This window comes from Peromyscus maniculatus, chromosome 15 (assembly GCF_049852395.1).
Source record: "Peromyscus maniculatus bairdii isolate BWxNUB_F1_BW_parent chromosome 15, HU_Pman_BW_mat_3.1, whole genome shotgun sequence".
Lineage (NCBI taxonomy): Eukaryota > Metazoa > Chordata > Mammalia > Rodentia > Cricetidae > Peromyscus > Peromyscus maniculatus.
Window position 1 is genome coordinate 36388122 of NC_134866.1, and position 22428 is coordinate 36410549.

At 41.5% G+C, this 22428-nt stretch overlaps 1 protein-coding gene across 1 annotated transcript; it reads right to left on the reverse strand.

The window, feature by feature from the left end:
- Nucleotides 1-59: 59 nt before the first annotated feature.
- Nucleotides 60-20974, reverse strand: C15H5orf34 (chromosome 15 C5orf34 homolog). Its single transcript, XM_042261520.2, has 13 exons — nucleotides 20599-20974; nucleotides 17463-17690; nucleotides 17253-17342; nucleotides 13612-14255; nucleotides 11082-11180; nucleotides 8992-9115; nucleotides 8060-8151; nucleotides 7583-7652; nucleotides 6689-6859; nucleotides 5684-5778; nucleotides 3651-3746; nucleotides 1703-1743; nucleotides 60-476 (listed from the first exon to the last, which is right to left on the reverse strand). The coding sequence occupies exons 2-13, from the start codon at nucleotides 17655-17657 to the stop codon at nucleotides 283-285; spliced, it is 1911 nt and encodes a 636-aa protein (XP_042117454.2). The 5' UTR covers nucleotides 17658-17690; nucleotides 20599-20974; the 3' UTR covers nucleotides 60-282.
- Between the last annotated feature and the right edge of the window lie 1454 nt (nucleotides 20975-22428).

Below are 22428 nucleotides of genomic sequence, written 5' to 3' on the forward strand. Positions count from 1 at the left end.
TTTTGAAAATGGCGAAACATACAACTTTTCTTATACAGCCGATGTAAAAAATGAAATAGTTCAAAACCCTCAAAATGGTTCTTTATTTTAAAAATGTATATATACCGATATATACATACAGACACACCCACTAAAATTTACAAGTTAGGTAAAATACAATCAAAGTTAAAGCAGTTCTGCATGTTCTGCAGAAGTAACATTTACAGTTCCTTGGGTTACTAGCAATTTCGTACTAGGAATTTGAAACATCCTTAAGATTTAGTGTTGTAATAATTCCATTCTTCACTTTCTAGAGTTTGACAAGATATAGTCAATATCCTGAAGGATTTCAGAAGTTCTTTTCAATGCTACCGATACGCTCTCTTTATTAGTTGCTTCCAGCAAGGTTTCCGAAGAGCCTGGTGCACAGTCATCAGAACACCGTTCGTTTTTCTTGTTAGAAGTCAAGTGGAGGACACCACTGTTTTCCAGGAGCCCTGAATTACTTAGTTAAGGAGCTTCCCCCCACATTTGTCATTATATAATCTGATTTTCAGAAAATCCGGCTTCGGTATGAAAATATTTCTCAGTTGCAACTATCTACTGAATTCATGATCGCGTTGGGACTTCAGATTTTATGTAGTCCACACTGTACAGATGAGGAAACCAGTCACAGTGTACGGAAGTGGAGAGTTATGTGTGTCTGGATGGAGGTTTAGTAGGAGAGAAAAGAAAATCTCAGTAACACTTCTTAACCTACATTTGTTAAGAGCATAAAAAGGGAAAGAGTAGGATGACAGGATTATAAACAATGTAGTGCATTTTTTAATTAACAAAAATCTAGAGTAAAAGGATATTTGCTTTCTCTTACAAAACTAGTCTATTATTTGAGTAAGACAGTATAACTATTTCCTCCCAACCAAAACAGCTCCTCCTGGGGGAGGAGGAAGCTCACAGAACTCAGAAGTAGAAAAAATACACACTGCCCAGGAAGTGTGTGAATCTTACAAGGCTCAAGAAGCTCCCCAAAGTTACACAATTCACAAGTCCCTTGCCAAGGATGTCTACACAGGGACAGCTGTTGGGGAGAGGTGACTGTGACCAGGTAAACAACTGGTAAGTTGTGCAGGGAACTCCAGGGATGCAGTTTTCCTGAGCTGCTAGTCATCCTGGGCTTTCAGGGGGTAGCTCCCTTTGAGCAATCAGGCTTCTGTAAAGACCCTACAACCACACTCCTGTAAGTAATCCGAGTAAACTCATTAGTTCACTGTGCTGGACTCGGGCAAAGTTGCGTCTTTGGTCTGTTGTTGGTCATCTACACGGGGTGAATAAATGTTGGATCATATCTCCCCAGGGAAAGTCGCACAACAGCAAGATTACAGAAAAATGAAGAGAAAACAAATTCAGGTGAATCAAAGGGTTCGTAATAAAAGTTACAGACACATTTTTAACAGCTATAATTTAGATAATTATATGAGAAAGTGTCTCCAAAAGAGATCTTAATCCTAGTTCATCTTTCTTTACCCAATTCAAACAAAAAAGTACAAACAATAACATAATATTCCATGACAAGAAACTATCTCAGATATCGATGACTGAGCAAAACTCAGTAACATGTATGTATGGATTAACAGTCATGCAGTAAAGTACAGTCATCATATCAGGCCCAGACTGAAATGGAATACTTCTGTAGGATAATACATTCTCTTTATTAAAAGGATACAGTTAAATTTCTGTATTTTCTCAAGCTCAGAGGCAACAGACCTACGAAAGGTAAAGGGTGACATATGACAGGAGACGGACGGGAGGACAACAGGGATGAGGTGACCACAGAACTCGAGCAGGGCCCCTCCTGTGGATGGTCTATCTAGTTTCCCCACCGAGTCAGAATACTATACAAACACTACAACTATCACCTCTGAAAACTAATGAGGACACTGTCTAAAAACAATTCAAGTTACTAAGAAGTTGAATCAATAAGCTAACAATGGCAAGGTAGAAAAAGAACTGAAATACAATTTAGAGAGCTGGTTATTGTGTGATTTCTTCCTTCAAACTACACTCTGACAAGACAGAGGACGGGGAGGGGGGATGTCTTGGGAGTCAGAGCTGGTCCTCACTGCTGTCACCCACAGCTGCTGTCACCAACTGCACTTTCCCTTTTGTTTTTTTGTATGTTGCCCTTGGTTGGCCTGGAACTCACTCTGTAGACCAGGCTGGCCTCCAACTCAGACATCCATTTGCCTCTGCCTCATGAGCGCTGGGATTAAAGGCATGCGCCATTACTACCTGGCTTCCAGCTTCATTTCTTAGTATGTCAACAGTAACCCTCTTTCAGTTTTTATGTAAACAAGGCATTTAATAAAAACAAAACCAGTTATTACTTGAGCAGTGGTTAGTGATCAGTTTTATAATCATGTGAAAGTCCTTATTTATTATAAGAGCCTCTTAATTCACCAAAACCTATAATATATCCTATCAAGTACTATCTCTTCTCACTGTCTCCACAGGCCAAAGATCCTTTTCTGAATTTTATTTTATGCGTATGTGTGTTTTGCCTGCATGTAAATCTGTGCACCGTGTGTACCTGGTGCCCATGGAGGCCAGAAGAGGATGTCAGATCCCCTGGAACAGGAGTTAAAGAGGGCCGTGAACTGCCGTGAGTGTGCTGGGAATGGAACCTGTGTCCTTTGAAAGAGCAGCCAGTTGCTCTCAGTTGCTGAGTTCCTTCTCCAGTCAGTCTGACGTCGCCCGGAACGCTCCTGTGGAGCCCTGGCCGAGTCTCCTGAGGAACTAAATTACCTGCTTTACTTTCTAATATGCTAACTAATTTCAGACAAGAATTAAATACAACAGAAATTATTTAAAAGTCAGTTTTTAAAAAAGCTTATGTTACTCAGTATTATATTTCCTTTAATAATACTAAAATTTCTACAGCATTTTTAATTTATCATACATAAAGAGCCACTCATTTTGATATAAATTTTCAATGCAGTTTTCTGTATATCAGGTTTAAAAAGTAATTTTTTTTTTAAGAAGGAAGCTCTTTTCAAGCTTATACTATGAAAAACATTTTAAGAGTTAAATATGCTTAAAACAAAAGGTTTCATTGGGCAAAAAGCTTCAAAGTTTTCCATTTGCTACTTAAAAATATTGTTTTCACACGTATTTATTCGCTGTGTGTGTATAGATGGTCGGAGGACAATTCTGGCTTGACATGGGATTCTGAGGACTGAACTCAGGTCATCAGGCTAAGCAGCAAGCCCTTACCCACTGAGCCACCTTGGGAGCCCTTGTGTCTTAGTCAGTGTCCTACTGCTGTGAAGAGGCACCATGACCAAGGCAACGCTCAAAAAGAAAGCGTTTACCTGGGGCTTAGTCCACTGCCATCATGCCAGGGGCACGGCAGCAGGCAGGCACTGGAGCAGTCGCAGAGAGCTACATCCTGATCCGGACACAGAGGCCCGTCCCCTAGTGACACACTTCCTCCAACAAGGCCACACCTCCTAACCCTCACAATCCTTTCAAACAGTGCCATTCCCTGGTGACGATGCGCTCAAATATACGAACCTATGGGGGCCATTCTTATTCAAACTATCACGCCTTGATACTAATTTTTAAGTATTAATTGGCTCTTGTTCACAGATTAAGTTTACAAGAAATATAAATACCAATTTTCGTTGAGAACAGATGACAGATGTTCGGGCACCTGACTTGGACTAGTCTGGGTCAGTCTTCTGCACCATGATGTCACTGCTGTCACGTATCTGAAAAGAATACATCAAAAATATTTGATAGGGAAACCCACTAATTTGTATAATTAATTTGTGCAATAAAAAATGAATTAAAGTAAAAAAAGCCCACTTTGATTCTAACCGACTCTGTAGCTAACTCTGACCCTTATGACGTGTTGAATTACAGGGTGTACCACCACACCTTGTTTTAAGTTCTTTATTGATTTGTTTCCCCCCTTGTGTGCTGGGGATGGAACTCAGGTCCTTGTCCATGCTGAGGAAATCTATACTACCTAGCTATACGCCCAGCCTGAATTTGTAGATTTGCAATAAATACATAAGAAATGAAAAAAAAAAATCAGTAAGACAGTTTGGAAAAAAAAAAGGATAAAGAAAAATTTTAAGTGAGGCAGTAAGATTTTCTAAATCCTATACACACTAGACACAGATGAGATAACCTTTTTAAATTATTCATAAAGAATAAAATAATTTTATTTCTATTCATATTATAAAGAAAACACCTGCTGGATGGTGGTGGTGCACATCTTTAATCCCAGCACTCGGGAAGCAGAGGCAGGCGGATCTCTGTGAGTTCGAGGCCAGCCTGGTCTACAGAGTGAGTTCTAGGACAGGCTCCAAAGCTACACAGAGAAACCCTGTCTCAAAAAAAAAAAAAAAAAAGTTAACATCTAAATCAAAATAAGAAAGGAATACTTACACTTCATTTAAAGCTCAAATTTAAATGTGTAACTCTTTCTTTTTAGTTTTTCAAAGTAAAGTGAAATTCCTTAAGCTTGTCATGTATCTTTACATAGTCTATGTAAGAAGCATTTGCCTACTAAGATTAAAACCTGGAAATGCCCACTGCAGCATACACATGCATAAAGAAATAAATTTATATACATGCATATGATGAAATGTAACTTAATGAGTATCAGAAACAAATTTAATAAATTGAAATCTGAAGTGTGCTGTGGATATCGCTCTGTATGCTGTGAATATGTTGCTCTGATTTGGTTGATAAATAAAACACCGATTGGCCAGTAGCCAGGCAGGAAGTATAGTATAGGTGGAATAAACAGAGGGGTGAATTCTGGGAACAGGAAGGCTGAGTCAGGAGTCACCAGCCAGACACAGAGGGAGAAAGATGACAAGGCAGAACTGAGAAAAGGTGCCAAGCCATGTGCCTAAACAAGAATTATGGGTTAATTTAAGTATAAGAGCTAGTCAGTAATAAGCCTGAGCTAATGGCCATAGAGTTTGTAAATAATATAAGCCTCTGTATGTTTACTTGGGTCTGAGCAGTTACAGGGCCGCGGTAGTCAAGCAGGCACAGGAAAACTTCAGTTACAGAAGTGATGGGATAGAACAAATCATTTGCCAAAGGTACTATCATTTTGAGAGAAAATGTTTAAAATAGCAATTGAATGTTGGAGCATTTAGACCAAAACAAGACCACCCAACAGAAAAATAAATTCAAGATGCTAAGTAAGCAGTTCTGTGGGCACCCACAGGCAAAGCCGCTGTCAGAACTACCACAGGTAGAGCCACTACAGCTGCCAGTGAGCTACATTAACAGAAAGGTGATATTCCTAAAAACTAAGTTCAAGTATCCTCCCTTTTATGAACATCTATCAGCTGGTTTTAATGCTTTTTACATTTCACAGAAGTACATACAATTTTTGTCATTTACAGTCATTTGTAAACTACCTTTCTTTCCATTTCATTAAAGCTGGCTAACACAACTGACTATACTCTTCACAGCAAGTCAGACATGTTGGAAACCTATTATTTTGAAAAATCAGTTGGATGCAAACAAAAGTTTAAAGCTGACTTGATATATTTCATTGTGTTAAATTTCAGTGTAACTGATAACTCTGAAATCTGGAAAAACTAAAAATACATGTAACATTTAAGTTATATTTACACTCTATTAGTTAAAACATGAAAATAAAATTGCTTTTCCATACCTTTCATATGTTCCAGGATGCTCAATTTGAATGAACTGATCCTGTCCATCAGGAAAAGTTAATCTGCACCAACCCAAGTTGAGACCTTGATTTATCTTAAGCAAAAAGAAGAGGCAAGTTTTATCATTCTAAAACTAAAAACTAAAACTTAGCAACGTCTTTAGAAAAAAAAAAAATAAAGGAGTGGATGAATCATTATCAATTTATCTTGAGAATGGAAAAGAATGCATTTTAAGGGTTGTGGGTATAGGTCATCACCACACAGATGACTATCAGAGAATACAAATGCCAATCCTTGCTGCATTGTGCTTCTTTAGATACATAATGTGACTATTTGTTATACGTCTCTGATTGTTGCTAGGAAATTCACTGAGATCAACAAAGCCTCTTGACAGATTTTATATTTACAAAGTTTGGTCTCTAGCACCCAAATGATGGCTCACAATTGCCCATGACTCCAATTCCAGGGACTCAGATGTCCTCTTTTGATCCCAAGAGCTCCTGCATGCACATGGTGCACATACACTAATACAGGTGCACACACATACACATAAAAAACCCAACAACATAATAATTGGAGATAAAGTAGTACTGCTTTCTGTAGATAAGTAACCAATCAGGATATATTTCACTGTAGATATCAGACTATAGTTAAGGATAATGATAAATATTTGAGGAGATAATGTTTGTCCTGAGAGTAATAATCTATAACATACACAAGTATCTAAGATTAGAATGGTATCTCGTATGTGACAATCACAAACTCTGTAACAGATTTTACTGAGCATAACGAGAGGATTTCAGTGTTACACAGCAGTTCTCAGCCTGTGGGTTACAACTCCCACAGGTGTCCCATATCAGATCTCCTTCATTTCAAATAACAGCAGCAAAACTACAGTTAGGAAGTAGCAACAGAAGTATTTTACAGTTGGGAAGTCAGTACAGCATGAAGAACTGTGTTAAAGTTTCTTAGGAAGCTTGAGAACCAATCTTAGGTATACTCACTGGTCTTTTTTCAGCAGAGGAGCTGAAATTCCAATTCAGCGTTAAAGTGACGCCATCTAAAAAGACAGCGTGAACTTTTTCATCAGAGTAGGCAAGAAATCTCCCCACACTGGGTATGAGTGACTCTTTCAGAAGCATGGGCAGGGTATTGTTAACATTTATTCCAGGTACCTAAAACCAAGTAAATAAGATAGCACAAGGCAGTTTTCTGTGAAAAAGATTAAATAATTATTAATGAACCCTGAAGCAACTCAAGATTCTTCCTCAGAAGTTGAGTGCTACAGAACTCTTATCCATATTTTAACTTTTCAAGAGTTACACACCCGAAACTGTCTACCTAAGAAGATGGACTTCTAATATCTCTGTAAGCTACCATCCTGCTATGAACTTTACACAGGCAAAAACTGTGGATTATAACAGCATATATGTTTACAAAATAAAAACGGGCTAGTATAGCTTTGTGATAAGAGTGTGTGACTGGCATGCTCTGAGCCCAGGTTTGAATCCCAACATGATGGGGATGAGGGATTACATACAATAAATCTTTTTCTCCCCAAGTTGCTTTTGGTTATGGTGTTTCACCACAGCAATAGAAACTCTAACTTAGACAGGGTTTCTCTGTGTAGCCCTGGCTGTTCTGGAACTCATTCTGTAGATGAGGTAGAGATCTGCCTGCTTCTGCCTCCCCAGTGATAGGATTGAAGGTCTGTACCACCACACCTGGCTCAAGGTAGGTATTCTCTTGAATGCACCAATTTGAATGTTACAAAGAATCTCTCACATGACTTAGATGAAAGCAGTTTGAATGTATAAGAATGAATCCGAGCAACTAACAGCCCTGCTCTCAGCATACCGTATGAATCCAAGCAACTAACAGCCCTGCTCTCAGCATACCGTTTTCCAGCAGCAGGCGTGATAGTTGTGACTCAGCGAAAGCCTTGTCTTGGCACAATGTTGAAGAATTCTGTGAACATGAAAACCATTCCCTAAATGTTTGCAAACAATGACATTTTCTCTATTTTCAAACCCCTGCTCTGTGGGAGGCCAGCTCCCACCTTTTCAAGCGTTCTTATTAAAGCAACCCTAGGGATCTACACCTGTCCAGAGAAACAGCACTTCAGAACCTCTCAGCACCGACTCACTCCCTGCATGGAGGTTTATCCAGACTTAAACTTCAAAGCCAAAACACTCTTGTAATAACATGGATTACTTTTTAAATTGTGAGACCAGAAGACTTGACATATTTGTAGCAAAGACATGTATTTCCATTGTACCCACTGAATTCTAACCTTAACCAGGAAAAACACATCAAGGAAAACACAAAAAATCAGATGCATGATTTTTCTGCTCAGTTGAACATCACGGACTCACCTGGCTGCCTGTTTAATCAAAGAACGTACAGAGAAGAGACTTCCTGGTCTGTCTGGAGGAAGGTTATTTATGGAATAAGTTTTCTCTTCTCTCTGAAAGTGTAAAGCAACAACAACAACAAAAATCTCAATAATAAATCTGGTCCTTATTACTTCATACTATTACTTAATAAAAAACTATTTTTTCCTTGAAGTACTTATATAATACCAACAAAGCAAGCAAATGTTTTAATACTCTAAGCCCATAAAACCTGCACATTTTAATGGTATTTTTATGATGCCTCTCTGGTGGAGGGTAGGGGGAGATGCATGCTACTGTGTCCACCTTTTATGTGGGTCCTGGGGAATCTCAACTTAGGTCCTCATGCTTATGTGGCAAACATTTTTTTTTTTTTAAGATTTATTTATTTATTATGTATATAGAAGAGTGCGCCAGATCTCATTACAGATGGTTGTGAGCCACCATGTGGTTGCTAGGAATTGAACTCAGGACCTCTGGAAGAGCAGCCAGTGCTCTTAACCTCTGAGCCATCTCTCCAGCCCCCATGTGGCAAACATTTTATCCACAGAACCATCTACCTAGCCCCCAATAGATGCTTTTGACTTTGTAAATACTAATTAAAAGTGGTAGGATGACTCAAAAGTAATGCTCTGGGCTTAGCATTTTCTAGTGACAAATTCTATGAAAAGAAATTTAGCTTCTGATTTAAACAAACTGTTTAGGGTGTTAATGGATAACGGTGGGCGTGACTACTATAAAATAAAGTGATTGATAATTCATCAGGTATCAATGCTGACAGTAAGATTATATTAATTTTTTATGGTGAGGGGTGGAAAGTAATGTTACATAAAACGTCAAATTTCTCATATATATATATATGACTTTAGAAATAACTTTTTATAAAAACTTTTGAATTTTCATAGTTAGCTTACCTTTTCTGATTCTTCTTGATTCGGATAATATGTAAAATAGTTACCAAAATAAGCTCCTTCTGACTTGAAAACTGATCCATCTCCAGGATAAATCTCTATCGAGTTTTCATTTTTATGGGTAAGCCTAAAGTAGAGAAAAATGATTTTTTTTTAAATTAAGACTAATACATCCATGAAAGCACTCATTAAGACAACAATAAAACCCCAAACAACAAACAAAAACAGAGACAAGGGTAATTCTGAACCAAAGAGAAACAGAACACACAAAAGTGCCTTATATATTTATTTCAACAGCTAAGCTCAGAGCTTCCAGAATTCAGAGAATCCTGTCTTCACATCCCCAGTGCCAACCATAGAGACTGATACATAGAGTCACCAAAGCATTGTCTATGCATAGAAGTTGAATACCACACTTCTAGGTTCTGAAAATAAGCTCATTCAACAAATATAATTGGTATATATAACAAATATCATCTGTACCTGATGGATAAGATGAATTATCTGTGTAAAACGTATTACACATGTAGCAGCCAGATATAATCACAGTGTCCAGTATATACTGCATAAAAATTACTTTTATTGGAACAGATGTTATCTTTGATCTATGCTGTCAGGGACACCAAGAGGGCTCAGCAGGTAAAGGCACTTGCTGCCAAGCCTGATGCCAAGTTCAATCCCTGGATCCACGTGGTGGAAGAGAACTGAGCCCAGCAGCTTGTCCTCTGACCTCTACATGCATGCTATAGCACACACGTGTTGCCATCCCCAGTAAAAAATAAATGCAATTTAAAGCTAATGCTGTCAGAAGCGGGTGGGTCTTCACAGAAAAGGGCAAGCATCAGGTATGCTTTTCTACTATTATTCATGGATGTGAAGATGCAGCTGGCCACACTGTACTCCAGTCACTAGACAGTTACTCTGGGGTGGGGAAGGGAAAATTCAGTGGAGCAGTGTACACGCAGAGCCCCGAAAGGAATGATTTCCTTTGCCTGAATCACCCTTAGGCTGATTCCATGTTCACTAGGTAACACAACTAGACCTTCTTATGTCCAGGAGATCCTAACCCCTGCTGTAAACATCCATTCACCAGCAAGACTGACTCTCAGTGGTAGCGGAGCTGCCATGTAAGTCTTATAAACATGGTTAATTTGAGTCATAAAGCCTCTGTGCATACTAATAAAATTAGTTTTAGCCGGGCGGTGGTGGTGGTGGCGGTGGCGGCGGCGGCGGCGGCGGCGGCGGCGGCGGCGGCGGCGGCGGCGGCGGCGGCGGCGGCGGCGGCGGCGGCGGCGGCGGCGCACGCCTTTAATCCCAGCACTCGGGAGGCAGAGCCAGGCAGATCTCTGTGAGGATCTCTGTGAGTTCGAGGCCAGCCTGGGCTACCAAGTGAGTCCCAGGAAAGGCACAAAGTTACACAGAGAAACCCTGTCTCGAAAAACAAAAAAACAAAAAAACAAAAAACAAAAAAAAAAACAAAATAAAACAAAAATACAATTAGTTTTGTAACCTATAAAGACAAAATACAAGAGCCCAGTTGACCCAACAAAACTATGTTTTTTTTATAAGAACTGGTTTGCAAGAATAGTCTCATTCCCACTTTGAGTTAAGAAACAAACAAACAAAATTCTCAGTGCAATGCAGGAGGCTTACCTGTATGTCATATCCTTATACCACACCACAGGAGCCTTACCTGTATGTCATATCCTTATACCACACCACAGGAGCCTTACCTGTATGTCATATCCTTATACCACACCACAGGAGCCTTACCTGTATGTCATACCATTGTACCACACCACAGGAGCCTTACCTGTATGTCATACCATTGTACCACACCACAGGAGCCTTACCTGTATGTCATATCCTTATACCACACCACAGGAGCCTTACCTGTATGTAATACCCTTGTACCACACCACAGGAGCCTTACCTGTATGTAATACCCTTGTACCACACCACAGGAGCCTTACCTGTATGTAATACCCTTGTACCACACCACAGGAGCCTTACCTGTATGTAATACCCTTGTACCACACCACAGGAGCCTTACCTGTATGTAATACCCTTGTACCACACCACAGGATCCTTACCTGTATGTAATACCCTTGTACCACACCACCTTCACCAGCTCAGGATAGGAATATTCTTCATCGGACTGTCTCTGTAAAAGTGATTCACAGAAGTTCCACCTGTGAAGGATAAAATATGAGTATTAATTCTGGTTGTTCAAAATAATTGCCATTAAAAGTCAACAAAACAGTGCCACCATAATGCTTATTCCTTGCCAAACTAACTCTATTGTGTGTGTGTGTGTGTGTGTGTGTGTGTGTGTGTAAATGTGCACTAGAGAAATTTAAAAGCAAGTCTTGCACTGCCATGTATCTTTTCAGTAATTCTCAGTAACTTCAATAATGATCTCAGTATGACATACATTTAAATTTTTGCTAATCTTTAAAATGTAACCCGAATTCAAACAACAGATCTTTACTGAAATATCTGCAGTAGGCCAGGCATCATGCTCTACGCACTGAGAATTTAATGTTTCTGTTCCCAGGGGACACTTCTCATCTGGCAGTGTAGTAAAACAGTAATCACCAAGTCTAAATAGAGGGAGGCAGTGAGTGCCATGGCGTGAATAAAGACTAACTTATCAACAGACTTCGAGAAACCACTCCAAGGAACCTTGTAAGGCTCGAGTTGAGACGAGGAAAAGCGGTAGTGGTGAGGAGGGCGATGCTCCTGCTGCAGCAGAGAGCAAGGGCAGGGGCAGTAGGGAAGAGAGCCCGAGGGAGCACTGAGTAACTGTGAGGAGTCCCGTGACGGCAGAGTGAGGACTACAGAGACAGAGGGACCAGATCACAGAAAACCTGCTAAGCCATGTTAAGGAAATGGATTTCAACCTAAATCTAGTCAAAGAAACACTTCATTTAGAAGCATAAAACCTCTTCTGTCACATATTTAGAATTCTGGATTTCCAGTTTTAACTAGATAATTATGGCAAGCCAAAAAGCTCTTCCTAGATTTTGTTTTAAGTAAAAATGTGTACTCAGAGACCTCGGATGAAATTTCAATTCTACTAGTTTTACCGATGTAACTTGCTCAGTTCTTTATCATTTCTTGATCTTAAGTTCCTCTACAAAAGGATCACAGTAATTCTTGTAATGGGGTTACTACACCAAATGAATAAAATAGAACAATGCCTCATGTAAGTACTTTATAATGTTTGTTTACAAAAAAAAGATAAATTTACTGTAATACTTATACAAAGTTCATTTTGCGAATTTTTAACTATTATTCATCCTTGAATGAAAGTTAGGTTCTTGACCTAGCCATGGAGAGGTCTCCATATACTGAATCCTTTTGAAAAAATACTTGGGCTGGAGAGATGGCTCAGATGTTAAGAGCACTGACTGCTCTTCCAGAGGTCCTGAGTTCAATTCTCAGCACCCATATGCAAAAATGGGATCCAACACTATGGCAAAAATACCAATGCACATTAAAATAAATAAATTAAAAAAAAAGAAAACTTAAAAAAAAAAGAAAGAAAAAGGAACATACTTAAAGTCAGTTAACTAAAAAACAGGTAAATTGCCGGGTGGTGGTGGTGGTGGTGGTGGTGGTGGTGGTGGTGGTGGTGCACGCCTTTAATCCCAGCACTCGGGAGGCAGAGCCAGGCAGATCTCTGTGAGTTCAAGGCCAGCCTGGTCTATGGAGCGAGATCCAGGAAAGGCACAAAGCTACACAGAGAAACCCTGTCTCAAAAAAACAAAAACAAAACAAACAAACAAACAAAAAACAGGTAAATTTTGGGGTTAATAGCAAAGAAAGAAGCCATAATTAAAACTGTCAGGTCCATGGTCTAACCTGTAGGGTAATAAGCAGGTCCATGGCCATGTCTGTGGGGTCATGGGCAGATCCATGGTCTAGCCTGTGGGGTCATGGGCAGATCCATGGTCTAGCCTGTGGGGTCATGGGCAGGTCCATGGTCTAGCCAGTAGGGTCATGAGCAGGTCCATGCCCATGTCTGTGGGGTCATGGGCAGATCCATGGTCTAACCTGTAGGGTCATGAGCAGGTCCATGGCCATGTCTGTGGGGTCATGGGCAGATCCATGGTCTAGCTTGTGGGGTGAGGGGCAGGTCCATGGTCTAGCCTGTGGGGTCATGGGCTCCAGTGACCAGCCATAGACTGTCCTCTAGGCTTTCCCCACGGAGCCCTGAGCAGCTACTGCTCTTCTGTATAATGATCCTTTTAGGGACAGTTACCTCCATTAGGCACCCTACATTACTATGAATACTAACTATCCTGTAAAATCAAAGATTTTAGTCAATCAAATGAGATTAAGAATAGTAACAGATGTGGCTGGGTGGCTCATGCCTTTAATCCCAGCACTTCTGGGAGGCAGAGGAGGAGGGTTTCTATGAGTTAGAGGCCTACCTAGAGTTCTAAGGCCAGCCAAGGTGACATAGTGAGACCTTGTCTCAAAAAACCAAAACCAAAGCCAAAACCAAAACCAACCAACCAACCAACCAGAATAGTATCAGATGGTCTAGAAAGTTCTGCTTAGGTAAGGACGGGTTCTCCCCAAGTCTTTCTGAGCAACATGCCACTCTTGCTTTACCTGTGCGTGTGGGGGGCAGGGCAGCTGAGTAACAAGGCCCTGGGAAGGACAGAAACCTCTTCTCTGCTTTCTTCTGGAGTGTCAGAGGTTACAGTTCCTCTTGCAGGGAAACCTGCATCAGTTTTAGACACAACACTAACTTTGTTATAAAAACCAAGGGCTAAAGACAAAGGGTATTTCCACGGCTCTGGACAGGCGGCGACAGACCAGCACTGCTTCACCCAGGCGTAGACACATCTGTGCCTCGTGCTTGAGGAAGGCAGCTCCTCCCGCCCCTCGGTTCCATCCACACAACACAGGTTCGCTGAGGCCTTAGATTTCAAGATCTGGCCATGAAGTTCGTTTTCTTTATTCTGTAATCCTTGTCCTGATAAACTTCCACGGGTGCAGACTTTGCTCGTCTTTCCAACTCGTTTATCTTTTGGGACCTGATTACTTGTTTCAGAGAGTATTACAGGCAAGTCTGGCTTCTGGCTCACTTTACACAAAAAATGCACTGTAAATTCATGCTGAGATCTGGGTAGGCACAGGTATGCGTGTCCATCGAGTGATGTTATCTTCACAGCGCCACTCTCCGAATATGTGATGCTGTCATCTCTATCAACACTGGGCCATTTTACTTCCGAGAAATCAATGAAGATATGCTGAATTGAAAGAGGAAGAAAAAAAAAACAACCCATGATATTTTCTGTTAATGTTCATTTTTCCATAGTTTTGATATTAAAAGTATTTTATAAGAAAGAGTTTTTACTACCTAGAAAATAAAAACTGGAATTAAACACACACACATACACATACGTGTGTGTGTGTGTGTGTGTGTGTGTGTGTGTGTGTGTGAGAGAGAGAGAGAGAGAGAGAGAGAGAGAAGGAGGAGGAAAGGTTAGTGCTAAACTTACTTTGATTTAAAATGTTCAATGAGTTAGGGAGAGCTGGATTTACAGAGCATTCATTCCACACATGAAGGAGAACCTGGGCTGTGGTGTGCTCTACAAAAGCAATAGGAGCCTACATGGTATGGAACTAGTGCAGAAGTCATTGAGAAAACAACACAGATAATACAAAAACAAATTCGGTACTTTAAAATGTCACATGAGACAGGAGAAAGGTGAGAATTACTTTTTAAAGTAGTCCTGGAATTACCCGACAGCATTTGGGAAATGCTGTATTACCTACCAGGTGAACCAAAAAGTACCATGAAGTTCCTGTCCTAGAAGGTACCCAGCACAACATTAGCTAAAAGAAATTCCAGGTGGCTTTAAAAATAATTTAGGACAATTCAAAAACTCAAAGGTAGAGCTGGAGAGATGGCTCAGCGGTTAAGAGCACTTACTGCTCTTCCAGAGGTCCTGAGTTCAATTCCCAGCAACTACATGGTGGCTCACAACCATCTGTAATGAGATCTGGTGCCCTCTTCTGGCCTGCAGGGATACATGCAGACAGAACATTGTAGACATAGTAAATAAACAAAACAAAACAAAAAAAACCTCAAAGGTAAAATGACCCTACCAAACAGCAGACTCTATCTGCTTTTTTCATATAAGAAATCAACAGGACTGTACATAACAGTATTTTGATCAATTATGGTATATAGTTCAACATTTCAACTTCCATCTTCATTAAACGTTAACTTTACTAAAACTATTGTCAGCTGGAGAGATGGCTCAGCCATTAAGAGCACTGGCTGCTCTTCTAGAGGTCCTGAGTTCAATTCCCAACAACCACATGGTGGCTCACAACCATCTGTAATGAGATCTGGTGCCCTCTTCTGGCCTGCAGGCATACATGCAGGCAGAACACTGACAAAACTGTTGTCAAGAAAGCCTTGTTACAGAGCCACCCCTATGAGAATACTCATCTTAGGGCTGTGGCTGATGGCTAGCCCGTGTAAGGAGAGTCAGTCAGGAAAGCCCACTGTCCTGTGACCACACTGCAGCAGCAGAGAAAACAACACCATTTTAATGGCACAGTTCTTCAAAAGACACTGGAAAAGGCCCCGTGGAATAAGTTACAGCTTACAATATTTTATAGCGCCTCTGCCTGCTAAGGTTTGGATATGAGGTGTCCTTCACAAAGGTGCAGGTGTCAAGGGTGTGGTCTCCAGCTGGTGGTATTGCTGAGAGTTGACTGGATCATGAAGACACTAACTTCCTCAAAGGATTAATTCATTCATGAGTTCACAGATGGATGGGCTACGCAAGGCCTGGCTGGAGGAAGGAGGTCTCTCACTCTGTCTGCTTCCTGGTTGCTAGGCACTGTTTCAGCCTACATTCCCCACCATAATGTTCTGCTTCAACATAAGTCCACAGTGACAGGTCAAATGACCACGAACCACGACCTCTGCCACAGTAAACTGTCTCGATCCTCCTCTAAGTTGTCATCTCAGGCACTTTCTTGGAGTGATGTACACAGATACAAGACGACTAACACAGCCATAGCACACTGTGAACTCAGCAAGGAGGAAGAGAAAGAGCACTGGAAAGTAGCAGAAAGAATTAACAGGCACAGCTGGGCTGAACGTGTGGCTCAGTGGTGGCGGACTTACTGCCTCCCATGTGGTGGTGGTGGACTTACTGCCTGCCATGTGGGAGGTCCTGGGCTCACTCCCTCCTGCCCAGAGTCATTTAGATCAGGCTCAAGTCCTAACTTCCCCACTTGGAAAATTTTCACAGAAAAATCAGGTAAACCTTTTAAAGAGTTTTCTGTCTATACAAGGGCTGGTTACTCAGGAAATCTCAGCAGATACCCATGCCACACTGTTACCAGTGAAGTTTTCATTTGTTGGAGACAGGATCTAACTACATTGCCCACATCAGTCTCAAATTTAGGTGGTCAAGTGAACCTCTGGCCTCAGCCTTTAAATATTTTTAGGATTAGTTTTAGTTCCTAGTCAAGTCTTAATAAATGAAATTTACCATTACCCCTCAAAGTAAAAACTATTAACAAGAGTAAGATTTCTATACTTATCCATAATTACAAATTATACTAGTTAGGTTTGTTTTTTAGTCACAAACTTGAGTAACCTAGAAAGATGGACCCTCAAGGAAGGAATACCTCCACAATACTGGGCTGTGGACATGTCTGTGGGGCATTTTCTTGGTTGCTGATTCATGTGGAAAAGCAACCCACTGTAGGCAATACCATCCCTGGGCAGGCGGGCCTGGATTATAAAAAAAGGTAGCTAAGCAAGCCAGAGAAAGCAAGGCAGGAAGTGTGCTCCTCAGGGCCCCTGCTTTAGCTCCTACTGGGCTTCCCTGACTGATGGGCTGAACACTACCAGCTGAGAGACCCCCCCCCCCCCCAGCTGCTTCGGGTCAGCGTTTTATCGAAGGCACAGGAGGAGCAAACCAGGCTCACATCCTATTACACGTGGACAACCACAGTTTCCTTAAAATTTGTTTATGAAATTTCTCAATATCGAGACATAGGAGAATAAAAAAAAAAAATCACAATCCGAAGTGCTATAATCCTTGGCCATAAAGAAAATGTTAAGGAGTTGAAATGTGTAACTTCTATGTATGTTCTAGTGAAGCACATGGGCCTGTGCATTCAATAGCATGTGCCTGCTTCCCAGTGCTAAACCAAGTGTTTACAATTAACTTGTACTCAACTATTACTCATAAAATCGTGGTTTTAAACATCACCTTTTTTCTCTCAGGAGGTGTGAGGCTTTCAGATAAAAAAGGGCACGTAGCTGAAGAGTTTCGAAAATCTAGGGCTCGCTGCAGTTGCTCCTAGAAAAAGAAATGTACAATTATTTGATGACAAAAGCCCAGAATCCTAGTTACCTTTACATTCTAGCAGCTTCGGCAACCTCTTTGTATTAAAAAGAGTATTTGGGGGATGTTACTTACTCGGTAGGTACTAATGACAAAGTGTGTCCGTTGACGAATTCTCTCTGGTTGCTCTAAAGGATGTGTTGAAAGAGGAGGTGCCTTTTCAAATAGAAACTCTGAGCCACACGGAGAGAGCTGCAGTCTGGAACCATCGGCATACTGTACTTGGACCGAGTCATCTTCATAAAGCACCATTCGGACTTCAGCGGCCATTTCTACGCCTGGGTATGCCACACTTCAGGCAGACTACAGGAGATGGAGACACAGTAGCACGGGCATTTTTCAATGCTCGAGTTCCACAAGCTAAACACCCGCACTTCCTAAGAACGTAAGGACAGCACACTGCCACTGCGTACACTCTTGGTGGAAGAGCGGCGGTCTTACCTCGGTTATCTAAAATGAACTTCCTTCACAAAACGCTTTGAGAAACCCCTACGACTTCACTCACTGCTAAAAAAAAAAAAAACCTGGGAGGAGAAGACAGCCCACAGAGTCACAAATGTCCTAAGTTTTGTGGTTTTACTGCTCAGGTTTAATTTTTGTATATCATATGCCCAGGATCTCATTTCAGACAAACCAATTATACTTGGTAAGAAAAATGTAGCAATTTGGGCGGGCCTGATGGTTCAGCATGTGAAGTGCTTGCCATGCAGGCCTGATGAATTGAGCTGGACTCACTGTGGAAAGCAAGAACAAAGTTGTAGCGAGCATGCGCATGCCTGCTCTCACACATCATAATACAAACAACAACAACAATAAATACAAATAACACAGAAAATTGGTTTTAACACATGCAAAAAAAGAGGCCAAAAGTAACTATTCAGCCTAAGGCAAAAGAGCACTGAAGAAATACAAAAGCCACAACTTACTGTTCCCTAGTCTGGCATTAAATTAAGGAAGCAGTTATTTAGTGACTTCAACTCATCCTCACTTCTTGAAGTCTATTTCTTACCTCCAAAATGACTGCATTCACTACGTTTTCCATAGCTGTGTGGTGAAGAGGGGAGGTGGGCTTCACTGATACTCCACCATGTGCTAGGCAGACGCCAAGGGATGTCCGTTCATTTGTGAAGCGAGAGGGTTACAGGACTGCCGTGGGCTTAAGTGACAAAATCCCGACGACTGCCTAGCACTATGAAAGCCACCCTGTAAGGTCTCAATAAATCTGATGACATGTGAATTCTTTTCTAACACAAAACCCCCTCCCCTTCTGCATGATCGTCTCCTTCTAGTCAAGTGATCAAGTCTCATCGGTCAAAAACAAGAGACTATTGAGAGGTAATACTTCCCAAGTTTACGGCAATTTCCTACCAATAAGTCTCTAAAGTACAGTAACCCCCCCCCCCCCCCACTGCCAATATTCTCTTGCTAATCTTCACTCTATTAGTCCAACTTTCTCCTCTACCTTTCCACGGGCATCGTTTCATCATGGGCACCGATGTCTTCATGCACCCAGTGTCTTTAGTCATCCGTCTACTGGACCTAGTCAGTCTGTGTCACAGTTGTACATTGTCCCCTCTTCCACGCTTCCCTCTGTCCTACCTCCAACCCCACTTTGGGCTACTAAGGGTTGCTTCTCTACTTCTGTTTTGACTTTAATCATTCTTACGTTACCTAAATCAGAGATTCTTCAAGACCTTACCTTAATAACACTTGCTACTTTTTAGTCTCATCTTTTGTTTTTGTTTTTTTAAATATGCAATAAGCTTTGCACAATAGAGGCTAACATTTTATGTGGAGCAGGTTTGGGTGTAAGTAAAGGTTTAAGTATGTGCTAACTCTTAATACCCACTCCTTTCAGAGAGTTCAGCTAGTTAACAGCATAGACGTCTACGTCTTTGTTCCACAGATAAACGACTCTGATTCGACTAGAGCAAAGGCACTCCCACCCAAAGCAGCCTTCGGTAACACCCCCTAACTTCATTCTTCAGCTGAACAAGAGCTATATCCTTACCCTAGAGCCTGCAGAGGCCACACAGTCTAGCCCACCATGGTCTCCAACTGTCACCTCCTAACTCCCTTGTTCAGATCACTTCAATAATATTGGCTTTTTAAAAATGTTCTTGAAACAAGGTATTTTTCCATCTCAAAATCTTCGCACTGTTCTGTCCAGCTTGTCTTCTCCTTGGCTTATCACGCGATACATTCTTTGTCAGCATTAACGTCTCAACACAAACACCACTTGCACAAAGGCCCCACGCTGTCAACTAAGCAAAAGTGCTCCACACATCCTAGCGCGCCTTTTGTCCTCATAGGCTTTATCAATATCAAAATTATTTGCCTTTGTTTTCTTCCACCAGGATAGAAACGCAAACAGACTGGACCTCACCTGTCCTATTCACAAAGAATGATGTCATAGGCAAATACACTTCCATCAGAGAATAAAAGAATGAGTGTTTAAATTCTTCTTACCCTCGAGTTTGCAATACGAGTTAACGACACCTCTGACTTCTCGCTGCTTCCCTCCTGTAACTAGTTTTCTATTGGTTTTTTAAAAGCTTGCTTGTGTTGGGCCCTTTACCTCCTTTTGTTGGAAGCACATCTCTCAATTCCTACAACTAAGATCTTTCTCCTGTTTCTTCTCTCTCCTATTCCTGTCACGGTTAACTTCTCACAAGTCAGATTGCACTGACCGCTTTACATCGTCTGTTTACATACTTGCTAGATGTCAATAAACACATACCATGACAAAGGATGGAGATATATATATGTGCATGCACGCACAACTGCATATACTCTATCTGGTATTTTAAGAGAAAATAGGTGCTGACACATAGTTGAAAGACTCTATTTTCTGACACCAGACTGGGAATGGAATCACTACCTTTGCACCTCCCATATAGCAACTTTACTGAAGTTATTATTTAAATAACAAGCATACACAAAAGAGTGTAGTGTTTAAGGGATCTTGGCGCTGCCACAGGACGCAATAATCTGGTTCTAATCCATCTTTTTGGCCTCCTCTGCATTGTTTTATTCCTGTTTGCATTCTCACCGTTCAACACATTATGTATGGTACAACGAACTGGAAAACCTCGTCTGTTCTGCATGTTGAAACCTCGCTTTTCAAAATACAGTGTCTAGTTACCCCGGGAAAGAGACAGGGACCGGTCCTCGCCCTCATCAAGTCCACCGACAAACCTCTGACACTCACCCGGCAGTTCTGGGCTGCGGAGCTGTTTTCCGCATCGAGAGAGCAATCAAGGCCTCTGACTGACCTCTACGTTGCCCAAATGGCAGGAACTGTACCGCTTGCGACTGCTTCTCCGGGGTTACTTCAGCAAATGTTAACTACCGAGTGGTATTTCTCGATGAAAGAAAATAATCTCATCTGCGGAAGAACATGGACACAAGAAGTGTTTGGATTGAGACGCCGGTTCAAGTCCGGGCGGCTGGGGCAGCAGCGGCGAGCCGGAGGACCAAAAGGAACAAACAAAACAAAACTACGAGGTAGCCGTTCGAACTTCCCGCATCGAAGAGAGAGCGCCGTCAGGGGAAGAAGTGAGGCCGGAAGTCCCGCCTCTTTCACTGCACAGGGCGGGACCGGAAGAGGACGGGTTTTTCCGGGTCGGACTCTGGTCTCCACCTATTGGGGTGTCCAGAGCCCCTGCGGAAGCGTTCGAGTTCGTTTGGAATTAGGTTTGTGGACCACCCTTCTCCCCTACCAGGCAAACGCTAACGCAAGGACGAGTTTTAACGGAGTGATTACTTTCTTAAAAGTAATCGAAGGCAGAGACTACTTGTTTTAAGAAGTGCCAGACACTGTCTTCTAATTCTCATTTTATTGCCTTTAGGCGTGTGCAGACAGCCTACTACGTCATCCATGGATGCGGCGGATTAGCCCAATTCTTTGGGAGTCAGGATGGGGATTGGAGTGACTGGGAAGACAAAATAATCATTTGATTAGTTGTGGGTGTTCCTAAGATTAAAAAACAAACAAACAAAAAACCCACAGCAACCTACGAGAGCATATAGTAGACCGAGAAAATATTTCCACTGAAATCTGAAGGTTTTTTTTTTTTGTTGTTGTTTTTTGTTTTTTGAGCAGGATTTCTCTCGGCAGCCCTGGCTATCTTGGAACTTGCTCTGTAGACCAGGCTGGCCTCTGCTGGGATTAATGGTGTGCCACACTATCGCCTGGCTTCCGCCCTCTACTCCCCCCTCCACCCCCTAGCCCGCTCATTACCTCCTCTTATTGCCAACAGAAATAGTCTGGCCTTTAGATTATAGACAAAGCGTCCACAATCCAGACACCTCTTGGTAGTAAAGCAGACCTCCATGGACTGCCTTACAGCCTCCAGTATGACCATGAGCTTAGAGCAAAGGTGGGCAAATCTCTCCATAGGGACGTAATCCCTATGACCATAGCTCGAAATCTGGAGTTTTAAATAGGGGCTTGCTAAGTACAAGCAAAGGTCATGGCTCTGTGTTAAAAGACTCGAAGCAGTCCAAGGGAAGGATGATTTCCTTTAAAGGGGCTGGAGCATGACTAGGGAGGAAGGAGGCCAGAAGCATTGGGGCCGGATCACTATGGATGGAGCCAGACTTGAGGGAATTTTTTGATTCTAAAGTATTAAGAATATATCTAGGCAACTATTTCCTGAAAGTTTTAGTAGGTATACTTGTTTAGTTCAAGAGCTTTAAGCAAAGATAGCATCAAGGGATTGGGAAAAACTTGAATTAACCATCATTTGAAAAATAAATACTGATATGCAAATTGATCCCAATCTTATGTAAAGACATCCTTGGGCAGATAAGTTTTATTTCTTAATGACCTGTGACAATGTTTTATACATTGCACAGTGTTTTCCACCCCTGCCTTTCCCCCTCCCATGTTTGACCTGAATGGAATTTCCACAAGAGATTTCATGACCTTCTGAAAGATTCCTGGAATTGCTGATGGAGAATGGATTGTGGGCAGCAAGGATAGATGTGAAGAGCTCAGTAGAAGGCTTCTGAACAAATGAGAGAAAATAACCCCTAG